This window comes from Anser brachyrhynchus (genome assembly GCF_964034855.1).
Source record: "Anser brachyrhynchus genome assembly, chromosome: 6".
NCBI lineage: Eukaryota > Metazoa > Chordata > Aves > Anseriformes > Anatidae > Anser > Anser brachyrhynchus.
In genome coordinates this window covers 14,554,086-14,570,808 of record NC_137700.1, presented here as the reverse complement: position 1 = coordinate 14,570,808, position 16,723 = coordinate 14,554,086, and the positions used below count along the sequence as shown (strand labels likewise).

The 16,723-nt window shown below is 38.6% G+C and overlaps 1 protein-coding gene across 7 annotated transcripts in view; it reads left to right on the top strand.

The window, feature by feature from the left end:
* LDB3 (LIM domain binding 3) overlaps window positions 1–16,723 on the top strand; it is a 121,830-nt gene that overhangs the window by 23,401 nt on the left and 81,706 nt on the right. For all 7 annotated transcript variants that reach the window (XM_080597928.1, XM_080597927.1, XM_080597929.1 and 4 more), the window contains one exon: window positions 12,721–12,872. In XM_080597928.1, coding sequence (XP_080454054.1) covers window positions 12,721–12,872 — 152 coding nt within the window. The remainder of the gene's footprint in view (window positions 1–12,720; window positions 12,873–16,723) is intronic.

The window sequence follows — 16,723 nt, the reverse complement described above, 5'->3', positions numbered from 1 at the left end:
GCAAATTAGGACCGTAATATTTTTGCAGTGCTTTTGCTTTACTTGTAATGGGATTTTATTTTCTTGTTGCCTGTCAACATGAGAGACAGAAGTTTTCTGGTCTTCCAAACAGACAGGCTGTGGTCACAGGAGGAGCATGCACAAAGGAATTAATTTCCTGCGTGAGACTCTTTGACTCACAAACTTCCACACCAGCTTGATTCACACCTCACTTGGGGAAGGTACTTGTAGTCATGCTGTTTCAAAAGCTGTTTATCTTTGAACAGTTCTGTTCTTTCCTCTTACTTCTGTAGAAGGATTTAACCGCTTTTGATATTTAGACTTTCAGTTCTCCTTTTTTTTTGAGGGCTGATTATCAGTGTACCTACTAATGCAAGCACAAGACTTTCTAATTACACACTGATACAGTATAAACAGCACACTGCCTTCTTATCAGTCTTTACATAAGATGGGCATGACTTTGTGTCATATCTGAGTTGCAGCCAGCAAAAGCCCAGCTTGTCAGCCTAGTGCTTTTTCTCTGAACTATCACATTGCACATTCTTACAGGGTCATGCATGATAAAAAAAGGATAAGGGGCCTCCCAAGAGATATGACCAATACCTTATTGTCTGCAGAGCTTTTAGCTCTTCACTTATTGCACATCTCTTCAGAGGGCTGCAGCAGATGCTAGAGCTACTGCCTGGACTGCAGGGCAGAGGAAAACAGAGCTTGAAATCTGTGCTTTCATGTCAGTTCTGTTTGTCTGTGGTATTCTCACAGAGCAGCAGGGTTAGACAAGGAATGATAATGTTTTGAAGTGGAGAGTGAAGACAGTTTTGCTCTTTTCTGATGCATCCAGAATCTTTTTTTTTTTTCTTTTTAAAGTCTTATGTCTTGGTTTCTCCTTTTTTTTTTTTTATTTTGTTAAGAATTCCTTTTAATACCCAGATGATGACTTCATACTAGTCTTCTGTATTCTTTGCCCAAAACAGTATTTGATGCCTTATTTTTCGCTCTCAAACACATTTATTGCTTGTTTGTAATACTTGTATTACCCTAAGGAACAGTGTCAGGAATGGTGTGGGCCCCATTACACTGGGCACTGTGCATATGTGGAAGAGAGTAGTCAATGTCTCGCTGTTTAAAAAAGAATTTCCTCACATTTCTGGTGCCTTACCAGCAGACTAATAGGTTAATCTAAGTTTGCATTTACATCATCTTTGTGTGACTGATGCATGTAGCTTTAATATCAGCTATCACTTCAATTTAATATTTCCCTCTGCAACCTTGGGAGTCTTTCCAAATTGATAAGAAAATTCTGCTGGTAAAATGCTATTGCTAGTAGTGACTCAGGACTAAAGACCTGGTAATAGTGTCTTTTTCAAGCTCTGACTTTGGATAGCTGTTGAAGAATAGCATCGATATGAAACATGAATTGTTGCTTTCTAGATATGGAATAAGAGGCTCATGTCACTGTGTGGGATGGGAATGATTTTTATTTGTACATATCCTGGACTGGGTATGACCCAAAAGACTCACTGGTATTATCTGGAATTGTGTAGGAGATGCACTGGAAGTGGAAGCAGCAGGTAGAGGCCAAAATTCGTTCAGTCTTGGAAATGGTACAAAAAGGCAGAGGGAAAGGCCAGTCAGAAGAAAATGCCTGTCACCAGCTGAGAACACCAGATGGACATAATCTGTGGTGCTATTTTAAAAATGTCTAGTAAAAGTTTGGGAGGATCTTCAGACTTCATTAGGCAGTCTGTGTAAAATGCTTGTGTTGCTCCCATATCATATGTGTATGTAATTTTACAGTCTCTTGAAGAGCTTTATAATTCTATAAATAGAAGACCTGTCCTTGGCTAAAGAGAGATTATGAATACAGCTCTGTTTGGCACTTTTGTGTGCCACAGAAATCTCCCCAGCTGCCCAGTTACTATCCAAGCAATCTTAATTTTCATTTATTTCCAGTTCTTGGTATCTGAAGTAAAAGCCTCCCGTTGTTAAATAGGTGCATATTCACTCTGAGAAACGCTTTCTGCTGCCGTTGCAGTTGGCACGTTCTTGATGTGGAGCACATCAAAGCTCTGTTGCTGACAGCTATTAAATATTTTCTCTGCAAACATGATTCACGAGAGTGAGCAGTCTTAGTGAGTGTGATGCAGCCAGGGAAAGAAGGATATTAAAAAAAAAAAAAAAAAAAAAGTGAAAAATAAAGACTAGGAGGGGTGGGAGCCAGTCATTCACTAAGTAATTTCCTGATTAAAGAGGGTTTAGAGAAACTTGGCTAAGATCAAACTGACAACATACTAAAACTCCAAAATGCCTACAGATTGTTTGTGCATGGGTGTACAGCTCTGAAAAACATTACTGTAAATATAACTCTGCTTAGAACAGAACTTTCATAATACCATCAGTTATAATTCTGGCTGGATCTGAGATTTGCATGTTGATATTGGGGAATGCATCAATCTTTTGTCTTCTTTAGAGACGTTTTTGCTTTATGCAATCCAAACCACTTTAATTTAGCCACTCAGAGGCTTGTTTTCTGACAAAACAGGATGATGAAGCTTGTTGTTCTGCAGTTTAGCTAAGTCTTCATTTGAGATCAAAGTGGAGGGTTAGCTTGTTTTTCCACATGTTCCTTTCATTCCTTATTTGTATCAGACAAGTAACAGTTTTATTAGCAACAGGAATCCCTATTAAAGTTACTCCTATTTCGTCATCTACACAATTCATTGGTAAGCAATTAATTTAGTGCTAGATGAAGAAAAAAAGACAAACTGGGCACAGAGAGGCAGCCCACTTCAAACTTTCTGAAATTTTCTTGATCAAACAAACTTCCCTGCTGCCTCCTCCAAGCCAGTTGCTTTTGACATGCTTCACTGCAGAAGTTAGTATCTTGCTTGGCCAAAGAAAACATTGTTAAGCCAAATTTTTAACTTGAATGCATTCCTTCCATGGACTTAAATAGATGTCCTGTGAACATCTATTCCAACACAAAATATGCAAACAGATTATCATAATTAGTGTATTTGCCCTGGAGCAGGAGAGGAAAATTCCTAATTTGGGCATGCTGAATTTTGAAACTTACTGTGGCTAGGTATGTAGCTCATTACAACCTCTGACTCCAGTGCTTCTGAGAAAAAGGTCTGCAGTTTACAAGGAAGGAATGAAAGATAAAAAATACAGTTTTGGAATGGAAGTGAAGCACCTTGCAGAACAATTCTTATGTGTAAGTTACACAGCTTCATTATCCATAGTGGGCCATGCTCTGATTCAAACATAAATAAGTATTTTAAACTAAAAAACATGCTCACATTCACCTAGATAAAGCTTAGCTAAATATACCAAGGAGGATAAGGATGATTTTCACATAAAACTCACACATCTAAACTTTGTTACTTAAGAATGTTTATTAGATAAATGCCTAATCCATTTTCAAACATTTGCCCTAGCTTCTGTACCTCTGAGCATGCTACAAAACTTGTAGACATCTTTTGTCATGACTGTTACTTTTCTTCCAAGTACAATTAGTTACTGGAGAGAAGTAGGAATGTAGAGAGGAGTGAGAGTTGAAGTAGACATAGAGGTTGTACTTCAAGGCCCTACATGGAGCACTCTACTAAAATCTGAGTGCATTGGAAGAATAATCCTGCCTTAACTTGGTGTTGCTTACGCCATTAAATAGTGAACTCCAAATGTAGGTGAGGTAAAACAGGAGAGAAGCAAAATATCCAAAAAGGATTGAGTGAAACATTGCTCCAGACTAGCTTGTCCACAAGAGAGTGGTTTTCTGGGCTCCTAAAAGACTGGTAGATGAATGTTGAAAAATAGGCAAGACCCCTGGTATTACTGCTGGCAAGGGATCCAAATTCCTTCATTGTCACAGCAGTAACTAATTTTTCCTACGAAAGTCAAAGTTTGTGCTTTTCCTATTGTTGAAGTAGATATATTTTTCTAACAAGGTTGGGAATATGCTGCTGAATGGGATAGTAAAGTAAAAATGCCGTACCATTTTAGAGAACTCTAGAGGGACTGGGAGTATAAAAAAAAAAAAAAAAAACTCAGCAAATTAAAAACTCAGTCACTTATCCAAAGCAAATTGAGGCTGCTTGAACTATGCACTCTGCTGAATTAGGAATCATGAGATCACAGATTCCTTCCTTTATCTGGGATGGAAATTCCCCAAGAATATCTTTCTTTGTAGTGCTTGGGAATTTTTGAGTCATGTTTCAACCCGAAACTTGGGCATAAAAATAGAAGACATAGTGATGAAGGTGAGTGGCATTGTTTGGATCTTCGAACACAGGGCAGTTTAAATGAAGAGCCACTCACCATAGGCAAAGTGATATTAACTAGCTGAGGCCATTCATTCCTTAAAGCTCTTCCTAAATTATCTGCCTCTGCATCAGCTTATGGCTTTTCAAATTTATGGGACATCCTTGTTAGAACTTTATTTCAGTGCACCATTCTTGATGTTACAAGTTCTTACTTTACCTGTAGTTTCAGTTGTACCTTTCAGGATATGTTGGCTTATAAACAATATTGATGTTAGTTTAATGAAGACTTTCTGTACCTTTTCAGAACATATTATTTCTGTCTTCTGCGTAGTGTTTTGTAAAAGATTTTTTCTTCAGATTCTCCCTACGAAATGGTGCAGGTAGGGAAGGGGGCTGACGAAGAAGTACTTGCTGGGGAAAAAAGGCTATCAGTCCAGGTTACCTTTGTATGTAGCGCATCCAGCTGATCTTCTTTCTGACAAGATGTGAAACAAGCTTGTGAGACCTATATTGTATAGGGTCCACACTGTCAGGATTTACTTGGCCTCCTGTTTCATCACAAGCTTGATTGCGAGGAGGGGAGAGGAGAAGGCAAGCAGGTGAACTTACGGTCACTGAATATACCCTTTTTGAATTAGAGTTTGAACAAAAATCCATGTTTTTTCTCAGTAATTGATACTATTTTTCCATCTTACTCCTTTGTCTTTTTTATTTTGAGTCTGAAATAGCCTTTAGCTACAAACAGTAACAGTATGTTAAAACATCTCATTTCTATTATTTCATTTTGTCTGTAAACAGGAAGCCCTTCTGAAGTCACATAAAAATTGGTTATTGTAGAGTACATGTTCATCGAAAAAAAAAAAGACCAAAAACACATTTTGAAAACTGTTGAGCTTAATACTGCTACATGCCCTGAAGTCACTGTGTGATGTGTGGGAAGGTACTTAGCTACATTTATGCAACAGAGGATTACAAATCTGATGGATGTAAAATTCACCTAGAGGGAAGGCTTTTGCCTTGAGAAAGCCATATATGTCACTGGTTGGTACTTTGTCAAATAAGATCTGCTTTTTCATTATTCTCTTCAAGCTTTAGGTGGAAAATTTTTGCAGATTGCTGTACCCACCACTGTAATGGGTTAAAACACCCCAAACCAGGGTCAGCATCATCATTCAATAAAAGTCAAAGCCTTGTACTGAGCAGCAGCCACATTTCTCATTAGTTAAGATAAAGGACCAGTAAAACAAGCTTCTTCCTTTTTATTTAAATTCTGATTGTTATCTGATAATTTTGTTTTATAAGTCTTTTTATAATCTTCATCACAAGTTTTGCCTTTCAAAGATTATATTGAGGTTATATGTAAACATTGAGATTATATCCATGTGTTCAAATCAATTCCCTTTAAACAAATGTGGTTCCTTTCGCTTCAAAGGGAATTGGCATCTCTGATACAAAAGCTTGAGCAAACCTTAAGCTGTTAAATTTTAACAGGTAAAAGAAACGTCCTGTCTTTAGAACTTTGCTTGCTTCATGAAACATCCAGCAAAATGCTGGAAAATCCAAGGAATCTGCAGGGATACCTGGCAGGATGTCATGTTGTCCACTAAACATGGCACGGCATATTACAAAAGAACTCTGCATTGCACTTCCTCAGGGGATCTTGGTTTCTTTCCTTTTCCTTTATTCACTTGAATTTACGGATTTTTTTCATGCTGGCATTTTGAAGCTCACGCTTCTGTTTATTCTCTCACAAAGCATGGATGAATGCCACAGGAGCAAAACACTTTTTCTTGGAGTTAAGAAGAGTGTTTGATAGGTAACTGATGTTGTATAGCAGATGGATAATGTTGGGCCATCCAACTGAAACAGGTTCACACTGGGAAATACGGCCTCTAAAACCTTAGAGACAAAATAGTGACACGCTATTGGGTGTAGTTCCTGCAAATTTAGTTCTGATTCAACATCCTTGTCACTGTGGACATGTGTTACATTTCATCTTCTCTTATACATATACCTTTCTATGTGTACAATGCTACTGTAGTGTCTGCAGGCAAAGCATGGAGGTGAATGCTACATATTTCTCATTTAGAGACAGGACTGCTATTTGCTGTGTCAAACCGGCAGCTAGTGTTTTGTTGATCAGAGGAGGAATTATTCCTCTGGCAGCCAGAAACAAAAAGAACTCAATAAACATGCACATCTAAAGAAGAGTTAAGTCTAAGCCTCCATCAAAGCACCCTAACTTACAAACACACAGGAGCAGAAGAGTCACTTATAGAGCAGACATATCTGTGCCCCATCCTCAGGACATGCTCAAAGTCAAAGCTATTATTCTGAGCTGCTTACGGTCGAAATGGCTGCGGGCCACTAAATGCCAAACTAAAACAGTGTTGTCTCAAATGCACTTTCAGAGAGGCCTTATTGTTCCTGAATGGATCAAAACTCTGTCAGATCATAAAGCATTGTGGTCTTAGGTAAATACAATGAAATGCCTTAAGAAGAACGAACTTAAAGAAAATCTTACCATAGTGGCCAATAGTAAAAGACATAAAACCCTCAGTTTATTGCTAATGCTTGTAGTGGGAGATGAGACAAATTGTATCAGGAAGTCAAAAAACAGAATAGATTTCAAGAAGCTGAGAGCTGTGACAATCTGAAAGGTTATATCGATAGGTAAGATTTGTTTACTAGAACCTTATCAATTTATTACCGTATCAATTGCCTTAAAATGAATTCAAAATGAATAAAAGAGAGTTAAGGAAGAGGGAAACTTTGAAGAAATTTGGCAATTGTAATCCTTCAAGCACTTAGAAGCTCCGTGTAATTTTGCTGCAGGGAATTGTCCTGTAGAAGCTGACAGAAATACTCACATATACTAGGTTGCCAGAACATGAAGCATCAATACCTCAAATATTTTCTCAAATTTTATTTGCTTTAAGGACATTAAACTCTGATACCAAAGAACTTGCTCACTTGTTCCTTGAAACAATCAAAGTCTGTTGTATGACTCAACTCCGCCTCCATGTCATTTCTGCAAGATACATAGTACATGCTATGATGCTGAGTAGACTGAATGGATGTAACAGCTATTTTTCAGTGAAGAAAAAAAGAAAAGAGATTATTAACAGTAATGTTATACAAGATTTAGAGAGCTGAATAGTCTTCTGGCTATGCCAACACGTCCTTTTCAAAAGCCCCATCCATGTTTGACTATCTCATCTGTAGACTATCCTTTATTTTAAACAAGGATAAGGTGGAGAGGGGACAGGGGAGGGAATGATTGCAACTTCTCCTAATCAGGGACAAGAGCATTTGCATTCATTTAAAATATTCCTCAAAGCCTTTTCTCCCTAAATGTTGCCCATGTGCTTCCTTCTATTTCCCAGCTGAAAATCTTTCACTTTAGGCTTATTTTCATCACCTGGGTCTATTTAGCTTGGCAAGAAGAGCTGCTTCTCAGTCATTTCCCTTGAAAAGCCTATATATTGTGGATGAACAGTGGCCTTGTAGAGGCCTTTAAGAAGAATGTAAGTAAGTGTTTGTTGATTATGGAGGTAGCATTCCACCATGGTTTGGCATACCCAAGGCTGAGAGGTAAACTGCACAGCTCAAGTGCTAATTGCAGTTGTGCTGTTGCAGTACAGATCTCAGCACAGAGTGTCCTGTACTATAAGCCTTTGACTGGCTGTCCTACAAAATCTCTGTGCTGCTGTGGCATTGTGGCTCCTGGTACGCAAGAGAGGTAGATTAAAGCTATTTCGGGTGTTCTCACATGTATTGTAATCTTCCTTCCTAACTACAGATGAAGCACAGGCTGAGAGGCCACTTCAGAATGCCTCTGCAGCTTGCCGGCTCGGCTCTGTTTAGTATAAATGGAAACTCTTCAAGGTGTCAGTGGCATATTTTGCAGATCCCCTGAGCATTTATTTAAGGTGGGGTTTGTTTTCCTATTAAAACCCAAGCAAAATATTTATTATTAAGAAGCCTTGTAGTAAACTGAAAAACAGTCAGACATTGTCTTTGGGAAAATGGTAGCTGCTTTTTACAGCTTACTTTCTCTGAGAGTGGTTAATGATATGTACAAGGACTTTTATTTGCAGTATTCTGCAGCCCCCTGCCTTTACAGTTAATCAGAGTTGCTCAGTTCTCCTATCCAGACCTGGAAGGTATAAAAGCCATCATCAAAGATAGTGGGATGCTTGCTGTATGAGGAAGGCTATCTAGGCTGTTTCCTCCTTTGTTCCTGTTTCATGCCTTCTGGCAATGTGCAGGGTGAAACGGTGAATTTCTGTCAGATGAATTACCCCAGTGACTTCTACTCCTTTTCTTTGCTGTCATTTCTTGTCCAGAATTGTCTAAGAAAACCAATGAATTTCCCTTGGGAGTTGTTACACATTTGTTATGGAGACAGGGATGGGAAGGGAAACATTTAGGAAACAATAATATAAATTTCCCCGATTAACTTTCTCACAATGTGAATAGGAGAGGAACTGCTGTCTCCAGTCCAGAGATAAGTAGTTGGTTCATATGGGCATTCAGTGTTAATTGGTCTGCAGAGGGGTTTCAATGTCTCCTTCCAGTGGGTCGTGCCCCTCTGTAAAACAAGGAAGTTTTCCTGCCACTCCCAGACACTGTGAGCCTCAGTGCTTAGAAAGCCTATGAAGGTTTGTTGGAAACTTCTATATAAAAATCTAGTGGCAAAAAGTTAAGAGGGAGATTAAATGCTGCTTTCTCCACAGGGTAATAGATTTTACTTTCTGATGATCCTTAGCATCTGTCCATTCCTTTTCTTATAGTAATATGTGCTACAGCCTCTGGTAACTGATAGCTTATATCCCATCTCAGAGTTTTAGCCTTTCTGACTGTGGAAAGGAACATTTCCTTTCAGTATTTTCTTCTGTCCTAGACATCCCGAGGAGAAGAGGGTATTAATTCCCAATGCTTTAGCATATTTCTAGTGCTAGTGAGATACTGTTCTTAAATGAGAAAAGTTTAACTGGTTGATTTGGGGGCTTGGGTCAGAAAGGGGGCAGGCATAGCTCAAGTCCTAGGAAAAGAAGATGCCCTGGCTAATGCTGCAAGCTGCTGTATTAGCACCTTCTCACTTGCAAAGGCCTCTGTATGTATTTTTGTCTGTCTGTAAATTAGGAATTCCTTGGGGGCAGGGAAGCTGTGTCCATCCATCTGTTTATACAAGCATTCTCATTAGTATTTTAACACTCAGCCACTCAAATGCTGCCTGATCCCTGTCTCTCTCCCTTTGGAGTGGAGCTGAGGGGGCTTGCACGAGAACACATGCTGCTCTCAAGGTGGTGCAGCAGCTGCACTTTGTACGCTGCCTCCCAGGACTCCTGCTAAGTAGCACTTACTCTGAACCCGGTGCAGACTTATTTTTTAGGGCACAGCTGTCACTGTTGTGCTATATATTCACCCAGTATACAGCTCTCCTCACAAAAGAGTGTAGTAAGAATTCTCTGTGGTGCATTCAAAGCAACATGTGATACTTCCAGCCAGCCCACTTGCTTTAAGCTGGGGATATTGGAAGTCAGATGTCTGTCTTGTAGGAAATTTTTGAGAGCTAAAAATCCACATCTCTGAAGCAGCAAGTATTTCTGTGCTCTTCTGAGAGAGGTGAAATATGCTTTGCTTTTCAAGATGAAGTCTGTGCTTGGGGTGCTAAGGAAATGCCATTAAAATTAGATCTTAATGTCAGCAGTATCCTGGCTTGTTTTTCTTGTTTTGTTTTCTTTTAAATCAATTGACAGATATTGTAGCTATACCATGAATCTCTGGCAAACGTCTCACTGTAGCCCTAAATAAAGTCACTCACAACACCTAGCATCCGAAGGCTGTGCTGTAATCTAGAGCAAGTGAGTTAAGACCATTACAAAGGTTTTCTGAAATAGCTCTGTGTAGATTTAGTGATGTTTTAAGATAAAAGCATTAGTGGACAAAATGAAACTATATTTTACATTGACAGTATTATATTTCTATATTCAGTATTGCTTTTGTAATTTTGTATTAAAAGAGAAGCTGGGATACAAACTAGAATTGACTTTGTGACAATTGGGTCTGGATTTTCAGTCTAATTTTGAGGTTGAATTAACATTCACGCTTCATTTTTTAAATATTTTTTTAAAACTTTTTAAATAGAAAATGATTTCTGAAATTTTCGCAAAGACAGATCTTCTCTGTCTGTGATTATTTAGTAAGTAAATAGTAGATCAGAACTGAATTTTCAGAGTAAGGAGCATGCCAACAGAAAAACACTTTGCATTCCATTCCTTTCTGCTGGATCTTTAAAAATGGGAACAAGATAGTCTTGAAAGTGCCTTGACACTTCAGATTTGGCTCTCCTGTATCTCTATATGTACACTGGTATTTTGTCCCCAGTAATTGCTGACTGTTCTCAGTGTCCATTGTAACTGCACACTCTGGGTTCACTTGAAAGTTTCTCAGATAGGCCTGTTAGCTTCTATCTAAAATAGATATATTTCTTGATTTTGATTTTTTGATTACAAATTAGAATTTTGGATTTTAACAGTGCCTCCTATATAAAGCTGTAGGGAACCAATTAACCTACATAGCATGTTTATTAGCCAGTGAGAAGACGGGGGGAAGAAGTAATCCTTTCCTGATGCTTATTACAATTCTGAATTACGGACAGAATAAATTAGATCCATCTTTAAAACTTGCAAGTCTTACGTAGTACTGTTTATGCAGCTATAATAACCTGAATTTTAGAGGGAAAGTGACATCAATGCTGCACTGGCTCTTGAAATGGGAATTGGAACAGTAGAGCTGTATGAATGAATATAGCAAAGAATTTGTTACTGTTGTTATACGTAGCTGAAGAGATGACTATAAATCCCCTTCCTTTCATTTGCTGGCTGGTAAGCCATGATCATGACCATTTCCTTATTTTTCACAATTTTTCTGTAGCTCTTCTGTACTTCTTAGCCTCAGATAGGCCAATGCAATGGCCATAGTTAAAAATCCAAATTTGCCCAGGAATATGTGCTTTATAGGTTCTTCTGATAAATACATGTTTCATTTTGGTAGTGTTTTCTAAAAGTGTTAGGCAGAAAATATCCCCCTAGAGTAAGTGAAACCAAGTCACTAGTATGACCATCTTCTGGCTCTTAATTTGACTCTAATTCTGTGTCAGTTGTAGTTACCCACTGTATCTTTATTTTTAGATATAACATCTAAATTTTGGATTGGAAGAAGCGGAAATCAGAGAAACTGGGAGAGAAGTCAACATATTTCACCCTGTCACACAAGATTTTTGGCTTACAAACAGACATCTCACTTTTATGCTCAATGTATAGAAGGCACAAGAGAATTGTTGACTGCAATCTTTGTTGTAGCACTTTAGATTATCATTGTGTTGTTTGTTGGTGGTATTGTTTTTTTTAGTGTCTTTTTTTATTATTATTATTTTTAAGTGAGGAATATAAGGAAGTGGGTACCTAAAAAATAAAAGACTACAGCTTATGTCTGTACCTTCTAAATACTGAGTGCAGAGAGCAGAGGATGAATCTGATGTGCTCACTAAAAAGTGGCTGAAGGTATGTGAAGGCTCTTCTCTTTTAGTTGGAGTTCCCTAATGGAGCGAAGTTGCATAGATGGCTGTAGTGAATCAATGTCATACAGCTGCAGGCTGAGGGGGCTATGTAAAATGGAGGTCAGGATACTGTCCTCTTGAAGAAGATGCATTCCACAAGGCATCGGGAGCTAACACAGTGCAATGCCATACTGAGCAAACAGAATTTCTAAACTGTTGTCACAATAGTTGGATTTGTAGTCAGAGCATTGTGGCTTCTTATTTCTAAATGTGCTGGTGTTTGTTGTTTTTTTTTTTGAGTGTCAAGTGCAACAGGCTGGTGAGATTATCTTGGATATGTAGGGGTGTGTCTTGGTAATGGAGCTGTAAATGAATGTGGGTAAGGTTAAGAAGAATTATTTCCTGTAAAGATCACTACAAAAGAAGGAAAGCATGTCCAAGGCCCCTCGCACACAACCATTTTCTGTCAGCTCAGGATAATGAATTAATTAGGGAAAAATGACTTTTAGGAGGAAAACCACAACAAATCATGCTGCAGATAGTGACTTCTTAGTTTTCCAATTCTGACTAATGTCTCTATATACTACTCCAATATAAGTAATTATAATTATCCCCTTGAAGAGGAGAAAATATGTGGTAAGAGAACCACTACACTGGATTTAACTTCTTAACATGTAAATAATGACAAGCAGACGTTGTCCCGGTCCTTTTCAGAAATGTGAGTTAACTGAGTTTGTTTAATTTCCGCACAGTAATAGCTGTAGCAATAGCAGTAGTTGAGGGAAATCTCCCATTATAATTCTAGACAGCTTCTGTAGAAGTGCTTTGTGTGCAGAATGACTTGCACAGATAAGAACTTTTCTTTTTCTTCTCTCTTCTCCCACACAGATCACCCCTGGCAGCAAGGCAGCGCAGTCACAGATGAACCAAGGGGACCTTGTGGTAGCCATCGATGGAGTCAACACTGACAGCATGACCCACTTAGAGGCTCAGAACAAGATCAAGTCCGCCAGCTATAACCTGAGCCTTACTCTTCAGAAGTAAGTTGATTTAGGTTAAAATTTTTGCTTTCCGAAGGGCTTCCTGTGAAACTCATGACTAAGGGATATGTGCTTAGTCTTTGCCTGTTAGATTTATTTGAAGCAGGCACAAATATGAAGTAGACAGTCAAAATCTGCTGTGATTCTTGTAGAAGTTGGCGTGGATTTTTATAGGTATCAGTATGGTCGATATGTTATGTGAGTGTTTCTGTGTTGAATTTAGCCCATTGAACACAGGTGTATTTCCTGTGAGTTCAGGCTCTTGTTAAAAACTAAGTCCAACAGTGATGTTTCTTTTGCTCATTCCCACGTGGGCAACATGCAATTTTGTTTGGTCTTTTATGAGTGACTATTCTAGAAACAGCCATCATATCACAAGTGTTGTGATCCAATGGCGGGAACCTGTCATCCCCAGAGTGCATGCTCACAGCAGACTGAGAATTTTTATTCATGGTTTAGCACCTGTGAGATTGAAAGTTGCAGAATCCCTTCGCATAACAGATCTCTTAACTTTTCCTGGTTAGTATTGCTTCCTTTTTAGAAAACTTGCTCTCAAGTCAGATAACCTTGCACAGAGATTTTCTGTAATAATTGCATTAACATTTACAGCTCTGCTACAATACGAATCAAAATAACTGCCATTTTTATTGCCTTGTGGAGGAGGTAATTTTTACATAGGCTGGGCAAAGACTAGCATAGAAAGTGGTAATTAGAAAAATTTTAATGGGGAAGTAAAATTCCTGAAAACATATCAGAAAATCTTATATTGATACAGAGTTGAGCTAAGTAGCATCGGGAACAGGCTAACACCTAAGGGACACAGAGCTTTAGCTCAGGTTTCTAAGACATAGCAGGATACTCTAAAGAAAGATGTATGGCTGAATTTCCCACGTGGTTTTGTAATTTTCAAGTTTGTCTTTAAGTGGATGTCCCAGGTAATAAGTACATAAAGTGAAAAGATGCTAACAAATTTGCAACATATTTGTTAGCTTTTGTGAGAACGCTGGGTAGATCTATATATTTCCCAGAAAAGAGCTTAAAATAGAGCTTTCCACTTTTCAAGTGTTTCAGACTTTCTCAAAGAGTTTTCTTTGAGGTTGTGGTCTAGCTGTTTCAAGAAATGCAAGGAAGATAAGGAGATGCCTGGACTGATTTCTGCCACCTCATATGATGTGCAAGTGTCTCTCTAATGTGCTTACGCAAGATTTTCAGCCAAAATAAAACAGACCAGGAGCCTGATCCTAAACTTACTAAAATGGGCTTTATATCAGAAGCCAGTTAAAAAATGGCCGTTTAGAATTATTGTGGCCTGGAAATACTTTCGGGTGATGGGGCAATATCTTGGATGCATGTAGTTGAATCCTCATCCTATGGCCAACTCCAACATTTTTATACTCCATTCTAATGAATGTTAATGATAAAGAGATATGTATGACACCTTTTTAAATGATTTACATTGTTTTGAGTTATTTGGAAGTTAAGGAAAAACCTTTCTGATATTTAGAACATCTGTTTGCTTTTCTATTGGATCATTGTGTTTTATATTGAGATAAAAATTTTTCAACGCAATTTTATGAAAATTGCATTCGTGAGAGGAAGAATAGTTAACACACAAAAATATTGGATAGGTAACAAGTGATTGTAATTTTCAACCACAGAAAGAACAGAAGGATAAAATCAAAATCTTCTGTGACCTGGTTACCAGGAAAAAGACTGGTTTTTTTTTGTTGTTGTTTGTTTTGTTTTGTTTTGAAATAGCTTGCAGCAATGGAGCTGGAGTGGATTGTACTGCTACTATGGAAAACAAAAGCTAGTTTCTGTACATGCTGTAGAGATGGGGACACTAAATTATCTAATATGCGTAGAAGTTTGGAAACGGGAATCCTTTCAAATGGAAAGTCATATATGCGAATTAGGAATTGATTGCTGTGATACGAACATTTAAGCCCTACTTTCTGATGATCTTGGACATTAATGTGAAGTAGTCATATTGCTCTACAAAACATTTTTCAAGATCATGGAATGCCTTACCAGGCCATCTGTGGCTTGTTTCCGCTGTTGTAGCACTAAAGTCACAGGGAACTCGCTTGTTTAGTCTATAATGCCAAGGAGGAAGCAGTGGAACAGGAAATCTAGACGTAAGCACTCTGAGACCAAAAGCTTTTTATTTTTCTAATGGCTATTGGCTCTCAAGAGTGATGGTCTTTCCTTTTATTGATCCTGACCAAGAAGGTTTCATGAGCGTTGTTTATAACCTGACAGTTCAGACGCTGTTTGCTGCTACTCACGTTTATTATCACACTTAAATTCCCCGTGGAGTTTCTTTTTCTGGGTGGGGGACTGGTTATTTTTTATTTGGTTGTCAAGAAAAGCGTACATGGTGTCAGCACTTATGCAGGACATAGAACTGCAAGACATCAAATATAGCAGAGGGGAAGCAATAAGACTGCCCATCCATACTTTCCTGCCCAAACAATGAGAATCTGCACTTCTCTGAGTACACAGTGTTTCTTCAAGTACTGTCAATCTGCACTGTTCAGTGTAGCTAACATAGCTCTTCAATGAGTGCTTGGTGTGGAGTGCTGGCCGGCGCTCAGTTGTCCATGTTTGTCATGTAGATATCCCATTATGGGATATCCCATTATGGGATATCTACAGGAAGTTGTGGGTGTCAAGTGTTTTCTGACCACTTCCTTCCCTAAACTCACTGTTAAATTTACCTTTCATCACCTCATCCTTGCTATGGATTCACATGAACCTTCACAAAACGTGAATGGAGGTCTTGCCAGCTATGCCAGAGGTTTGATCAGGCAGTCAGAACTTGACTTGTTACTGGCCTTTGAGTGAAATGCTGCCTTTTCTGACTGCTTGTTTTCAATTTCTGGATACCTAGTTCTCAGTCTTGCAGTGTGCTTCCCTGTGCTGCTATTGGGAAGTTAAAGGATGCAGAGAGGCAAGTGGTGTGGTAAGGAGTTGAAGTATTTGGACTATTCCTAGATCCTCGAGGAAGAGAGGCCAGGCCAGCTCTGCTTCCTTCAGTTTAGAAAACAAAAGAATGTATCTAGCAAGTGAATTCTCTTTCTGTGCAGGAGACAGAGCAGTAGTGAGGGGAGAAGGAAAGAAAGTTCTTCGACACTGAGCACTGTTACACAGTAGAGCTCCATGAGGTACAATAATATTCAGGCAAACAATAATGTTGGTATTCTAAAACATTAGATACTTATACAGCTGCAGCGAATTCATTCTTCTGTGGCAGGGGGTTTGGAAGGAGATGATCTCTAAGGTCCTTTCCAACCCAGACTGTTGTGTGATTCCTTAGATACCCATAGTACTCAGGATGTACTGAATGAGATGGTGCTAGCTCTGCAAGACAATGCTGTGGAAGGCTATGATCATACTCTGTGATGAACTCTGGTGGAAAAAGAGATTGCTTTTAATCCTTTTGTGCCTTACTGGAGTTTAGTTCTCAGTCATTTTTCAGTATCGGTTTCTAATCGGTTACTTGAGCTACACAGCTGCCCTGAGGCATTTTAGTTCTGGGCCAGTCAAAGTTCATCTTTAACTAGATGTCTGTCCCACAGAGACTAGGCCATCTGCTTATTGTCCTCCAGCGTTCATTTCACAGGTGAAAAATGAGATGCATGCAAAATCTATTTTTATTTGCTACAAATAGGTTTCTTTTTTAAATTCACAGTAAATGCAATGCATGAGTGCAGTATTATTTGTCAACACATTTCACTGGAGCATCCACAACATTCATTTGATCTTAACTCAAGGAATCTGATCAGCCTCCTTGGAAAAGATTCGCCAAATGTACTGACTTAGTTTTGGAAAGTGCTGTAACATGAGTG